Genomic DNA, 6881 nt, shown 5'->3' with positions numbered 1-6881 from the left:
TGGCCGAAATTCGGCCATCTCGGTGTGGGACGAAAAAACTCTCAAACCGAAAATCAAAACGCTGGGCCCACGCGGTGGTTCCATTGCGGAGGTCGCTGATGCAGGTGATCGGGTCGAGGAGGGCGAAGTCGGGGAAACAGGGGTTGCCGTCGGCCATCGTCGCCGGCCGGGATTGGGGATTTGTGCGGTCGGGGTTAGGGTTTGGCCGATCGATGGATCGAGGTTGGCGATTTGGGGTTTGGGTTCGTCTTCCTTCGGACAGGCGGACGGGGTCGGGTTTTTTTGGGGTTTGTTTCCTCTCCCTCCCTTCTTCTCTAATTAGACGGCCCAGTTCGGACCTAATTGGATTTTTTTTATATGATCCTTATTCCCTTCGTGCTCAAACTCATCACCAATCTAAAAATAATAATCACCGTCTCTATTAATTAATACTTGTCGAAGACTGAGGGAGTAGTTAATTAACATAATATTTATTTTTGAAATCTTTCCTATCTATTTATATCTAAAAAACAGCAGTGTCCCCTGATCCCGTAATCTGTCCTCTTTCGTCAAGCCTTGATCGAAGTTTTTTTCCCACCGGACGGATCACAGCCAAACGGAACGATCGATCTCTCCATGTCTGGGTCGATCTCGTATTTGTTCACACGAATCGCTGGAACAATTGATCTCTTCATCTCTTCTTTTCGTCAAGCCGTCCTTCTCTAACGATCTCATCTGGCTAGCCCAGGTCAACTCGATCGGCCCAACCCCGGCCAGCCAGGCCGCACGTTTGATTTAGTGTGTGGTCTTGGGCTCTTGGTAACTCAACTGCCTTCGTACTTCCACGCAATGGTGGCTAATAGGACTCGTGGTGGTATTCTCATGCTTTGGTATGACAATTTTATCTGCATCTCCGACATCACCATCATTGACTTCTGCTAGCTCTGTGAGACTTCAATCTAATATACCGCGCTTAAGACAAAAATTAAGAGAAATGTGAACAAAAGTAGAATCAACCATTTTGAGGCCACCTTGGACACTTGCGAGCTCAAAGAGATCTATTTACAAAATCACCGCTTCACTTAATTGGGGCAATGAGCAGGCAAACCCTATGATGTGCAAGCTTGACTCCTACTTCTGTAATGCCGAGTAAAACATGCATATTGATTCTCATGTGCTTCACGCAATTTCTACTTCATTATCCGACCACTGCCCTCTCCTCGTCACCAACAATAGGGGCCTGAAGAGACCAACAAGCTTCACGTTTGAGAATTTTTTTTCCCTTCCAAGATTCTCTGACCTTGTCCCAACGTCTTGGCAGGCGCCATCCTGGCGTGCAGAGTCGTCCGTCTCAAAACCTGTTTCATAAGCTCAAGCATACGGGAGCGTCCTTGCCAAATAGAGTAGAGGCCTCTTCTCAAAGGCAGAATTGCACCTCCATCCGTCTCTCTTTAACATCGCTCGGGAATCTTTAGCCCATTTTGCCGATGAGCAAGATCTACATGCACGTGCGTGTCTCAAGCAAAGCATCTTAGACTTGCTGTTATGGAGAGAGTAATAAAGAAGCAGTGTGCTCGCATTGATAATATAAAAGAGGAGGATGCCAACACTAAGTTTTTCCACCTACGTGTCAATGCGAGACGAAGAAAGAATCACATCCACGATCTGCAAAGGAACAATGGTTGGGTCACGGACCACAAACTGAAGGAGGAAATCATTCACAACCATTTCTAGAGTCATTGGTAGAGGGCAGCCCCGAGCACATGACTTCAACTTGAGGACCTCACAACAACAAGAGTTCATCACAGCAATTGTAGTTGGACTGCACAACAGTTCATCATAGCAACACCACTGTTATTTTGAACACAACAGAGTTTACATGAGCACTGCTGATCCAAGATAGTGCAAAGCTAACAGCATACTCTCAAAGAAACATTAACACTAGAAGTTCGAGACTAACAGGTAAACACTCCCAGGAACTAACCAAAAAAAAGCACGTCCCTGTCCCAAAAACAAACTACTCAAAGAAAGAAGAATCAGCATCACCAAAGGCAATGAAGGCTGCGGCGGCATACACCAGTGACACCATCAAAAGATGATTGCGTTCTGCTGGGCTACAATAATCCCCATTGCTGGAAAAGGAAAAGAACGATGGAGTACAGATTCCTTCACGATGCACACTGTGATTTTCGTCAATTTTTGTAGTTTTCTGTTTGTCAGATGAAAAAGTTAGCAATTAGCCTACAAACTCATCAGACAATACCTTTATTGGATTATCACATGTTTATGTAAACAAGGGTAATAGTACTCCCTCCGTCCCAAAATAAGTGACTCGACTTTGTACTAGCTTTAGACGGAGGGAGTAATAAACTAAATAGAAGGGGCTAAATCATAAAACCATGAATTAAACATGTTCGGATAACGAAGTCTGAACTTGACAACGTTGCAAAAAACTAATTTATTTTCAAACAAAAAAAAGCTTTGCGTGTTCATTTATTTAGGGAAACAAAGTACAAAAAAGGTCAGTTTACAACGCACTGAGTACCGGCTTGAAAACCGAACTCGATCCACAACCACTCCACCCCTAGCTAAGCGATACCTCAACAATTCTCCACATTCCCTCCCATACCAATCCCCTACATTCCCTCACACATAAAATTGTTGTTAGATAGGCAGGGGTAAGCTTTGTACAATTAGAGTATTAGACAATAAGAATAAAAATGAGATGTTTATCACAACAAGAGTTCATCACAACAATTGTAGTTGGACTGCACAACAGTTCATCATAGCAACACCACTATATTATTTTGCACACAACAAAATTTACATGAGTACTGCTGATCCCAGTTTACAAGATAGTACAAAAGCAGGTCCATGTCGCAAAATCAAACTACTCAACCAAGACTGTAGAAGAATCAGCGTCACCAAAGACAGCAGTGGCATGATTGCGTTTTGCTGGGCTACAAGGAAAAGAACGAGCATATTCTTCCCCACAACTTTGAAAATAAAATGTTGACACAGAATTAATGTCAGAATTAATCCCCATTGTTAGTAGCATCCTCCTACGATGTCAGCACTGCCCAGTACAAAACCACCCAGCTGACTCAACTTACCAGGTCATGCAACCCCATCTTTGTGTTACCTGTAGATCATTCTATGAAAAGGATAAGTTGTGCAGGAGAACTCTTAGCACACATTGGATGAATATAAAATTACATGTTTATTGTCAGAAAAAAAAGAGGTAATTAAGCTAGAAAAACGTAAGTGCAGCATGCATGGATTAGACGGATTATATCAGAGTTCAAAGACCAAAAGGCATCCCAAAGAAAGCTTAACCATTAAACTATGCTCAAACGTAACAAAGAAATATAAAGGAAAGCCAATGAACAAACTAAAGTATAAATAATCAATGTGGCTGTTCCCTGCCTAAGAATTTGACAATGAAATTAACAGTTTCAATCAATCTAAAAGCCAACAAATGATGAAACTTCATGACTGATTATAGCGATTCTAGAAATGTCAGGCTCAGAATAGAGTAACTCACGCTACCAAACTTACTCATGAATTGAAGATTACTAAACTGTATCTTCTAGTTTGATAGTTACTCAAACAAGAAATCTGAAGCTTTCACTAATCCTCGAAGTCCATGAGCATTTTGTATATGAAATCATCAACATTTCAGACTTCATATTCTGTATGTGAAAGTCGCTGCCGCTTCTTCTCGGACCCATCAAAGTTTCGTGGAGTGTGATGACAAGCATTTTGCGTCTGTACCTGAGCTCCATCTAGTACACAAAGAGCGGAAAACCATTAGATACATGAGCACTTGCTACTCAATAGATATGATAACAGTGACAGCATATATAGTTACCTGCTTTATCATTCAGATATTCGGTCAGCACATATGGAATGTAGGTCGGATCGTAAAGATACAGCCCCTTTGCAGAGTATGGCATAAGCTCTTCCACCGACTTCCTCCTAGTGTCAACAGCGACAATCCATGCAGGTGGGTCCCGCTCATGCAGCGCGGACGCGAGGTAAACAGCATCACCGTCGCTGCACAGAATAGGAGCAGCTACTCTGAGGTCCTTGAGTGGCAGTTTTAAACCACAGGCACCACCACCTCCTAGCTGAGGCAAGGAGACAGTACCGAGCTCATCGGAATGAACCATGATCCCCTTGCGCCAACAGTTCCAAGTCAATGCCCTGTACCATGTGATGAGCCTCCAACCAACGGTAACATATTCTTCCCCATCCTCCTGGGGCGGATCGATGGTGCATTCCGAGTCTTGTAGCTCATCCATGTCCGAGGGGTCAGGAAGAGGCGGCACAGTTCTGACTCTGAGTTCTACCAGCTCCTCAAGTTCGACGCATCTGATGTAGCCACGGCTGAAGGTGACGTCCCGAACCGCCCGTGCCAAAGATTGCTGGTCACAGAGTTGTCTGTTGCTGGGCAGCAGCTTGGGCATCGGCACCAAGCGCAACGGGGCCATCCCAGGGTCAAGCACGTCGCAGATCAGGATGCCCTCCCAGAGATCGATCCATCCCAGCAGCCCGCCTCCAAGGGCAATCACCTTGCTGTGATCGATCACAAACGGTTTCTTGGATAATCCATGGGGGAGCTCCACCAGCAGCAGCTTCTTGGACCAGGTGGACCGCGGCTCGGAGCTGAGCGTGTGGAGATAGTACTGCAAGTCCGTCGGCCCGTAGCTCAGAGCCGCTATGACCAAGTGGTCGCGGCTGGAGACAAACCCGAGGGGCAGACTCAAAATCTCTTGCCGGGAGTAATAATCAATCAAGTCCGGGATCAGGTCAAGCGACGGCCGGCCGTCGGGGCCCCTGGCCCGGTAGATGAAGTGCTGCGGAGAGTCGCCGGTGGTGAAGCCGGCCCGGATGAGGGCGTGGTCCCCCGTGGAGCAGACGACCCTGGGCGCGTCCGCGAAGGCGGTCGCGTCGCGGCCGGGGCAGCAGACGCAGAAGTGGGAGAGGCGCGGCGGCGCGGCCACCACCAAGGAGACCTGTATGGTGAGGCCCGCCGTCGTCAAGGCCCACGCGGTGGCGGTTCCGTTGCGGAGATCGCTGATGCGGGTGGCCGCGTCGAGGAGGATGAAGTTGGGGAGGCGGGGGTTGCCGGCGGCCATCGTCGCCGTCCGGGATTGCGGATTTGGGCGGTGGGGGTTAGGGTTCGGCCGATCGATCGATCGATCGGGTTGGGGATTTGGATTTTGGGGGTTAGGGTTCGACAGGGCACCGTTCAGCTCGGTGGGCCTCGGGTTTTCCTGTTGGGCTTCTGTACGAACACTTGGTGACCCCTACAATGAAAAGCAAAAATAAATAACCACAGAAAATTATAGCATGATAATAAACGCTATAAAAAGAAAGGCCTACAGAAAATTGCCACTGCTCAACTAGTACAAAACAAAACCCCCTAAAAAAATGAGTACAAAATAAAAAGGTGCCTACATGAGAAAAATATGCCAACAAGATTTTAATATGTTTTTAATGATAAAATGATCCAACAAATTAAAAATCTAATAAAAAATAAGAATTGCCATGATGGAAATACTATAATGCCGTGACATTTTTTTTGCCAAGGCAACGTAGAAATCACTCACATAGCAAAAAAAAATTGAAGGGAAAATGTTCTCCAGTGCATGAAGACAAAAAAAAACACAATTAGCCCTAGCCCCCCCCCCCCCCCGATCTATATAAACTGACGGGTGGGGCTCATAGAGAACAGACAACAATCTCATAATAGATCATCCGTACTTTTTACTCCAATCCAAAGTAGATCATCCGTGCTTTTTACTCCAATCCAGGGACGGAGCTGGCATGTAGGTATTGGGGTCAATTGACCTCAATGAAATTACTAAATCCTTCATTAACTTAGTACTAATCATTGTTGATTTATAAAAGATGACCCCATTGCTATGGATATGACCCCATCAAGCTTTTTTTCTAGCTTCGTCCCTGCTCCAATCCAAAGTATTAAAACACAAGCAGGACGTAAGGTGTTATCTACTCGAAGATCACGAACATGGGGCAAGTTGAAACATTCGCAACAGGCCAGATCGTTAGACTGTGCAGCATGGAGTACACTACGGATTCTCACGAAGAGTATGGAGAACATTCGGCGAACAAGCAAGACGGATGACTTGGATGACAAACACAAAGATCAGCATACCTACTCCAAATATGGCGACGTAGGTAATCATGATGTATGTCACGCCGTCGATACCACCCGTACCCGTTGTGCGACGCATACACCCTGCTTTCCCGATAGGGTAATGGCTCATTTTTTCCTGACGGGCTTCAAGATCGTCATTGTCGAAAAATATGACGGGTCAACAGACCCCTCGGTCCAGAATCGCTGGATCAAGGACTATATCTCGCAATCCACGTGGCAAACGGCGATGATTTACATTCCATCAAATAGTTGCCGTTAAGATTGTAGGCTCGGCTCGACACTGGCTACACACTCTGCCTCTAGGGTGGATCGACTCATGGGCCACGCTCGAGGCCGAGTTCATGAAATTTTCCATGGCACTTATGTTAAGCCCTCGGATGCCAAAGACCCGACCCTCATAGTGCAGAAGCTGGGTGAGCTCGTACGTAAATTCTAGACTCGTTTTCTTAAAAAGAAGAACAAAGTCATCTATTATAGTGCCGCAGAATCTCTCGCAGTGATCAGGAACAACAACAACGATAAAAAAAAGAGATGTCTACTGTTTGTACTCAACACTGTTTTCGTCTCATATCGCCTCGCTGATATATGTCAAGATAAAAATTAACATAGCATAAATCGCACAGTTTTTTGGATTTTTTTTCTTAAATTTTCTCTAAATGCTCACTATAAACAATATTTCTTTCAAATAAATTTTTTTATCATCAACTAATACCAT

At 45.5% G+C, this 6881-nt stretch overlaps 1 protein-coding gene across 1 annotated transcript; it reads right to left on the bottom strand.

Annotated features, from left to right (window-relative positions):
• Positions 1 to 2729: 2729 nt before the first annotated feature.
• On the bottom strand, positions 2730 to 5215 carry LOC125554344. The gene is made up of 2 exons (XM_048717920.1): positions 3851 to 5215; positions 2730 to 3764 (listed from the first exon to the last, which is right to left on the bottom strand). Exons 1-2 carry the CDS (start codon positions 5118 to 5120, stop codon positions 3658 to 3660), a joined length of 1377 nt encoding a protein of 458 aa, XP_048573877.1. The 5' UTR covers positions 5121 to 5215; the 3' UTR covers positions 2730 to 3657.
• Between the last annotated feature and the right edge of the window lie 1666 nt (positions 5216 to 6881).

The sequence above is a fragment of the Triticum urartu genome, chromosome 4 (genome assembly GCF_003073215.2).
Source record: "Triticum urartu cultivar G1812 chromosome 4, Tu2.1, whole genome shotgun sequence".
Lineage (NCBI taxonomy): Eukaryota > Viridiplantae > Streptophyta > Magnoliopsida > Poales > Poaceae > Triticum > Triticum urartu.
The sequence above is the reverse complement of the archived record's forward strand: the minus strand, read 5'-3'. Positions and strand labels throughout refer to the sequence as shown.

Bases quoted from the DNA above. Each gene is read 5' to 3' on its own strand.
- LOC125554344 (XM_048717920.1), bottom strand. From the start codon at position 5,120: ATGGCCGCCGGCAACCCCCGCCTCCCCAACTTCATCCTCCTCGACGCG. The intron at 3,765-3,850 runs GTAACTATATAT...TTTGTGTACTAG, and splicing joins ATATCTGAATGATAAAGCAG to ATGGAGCTCAGGTACAGACG.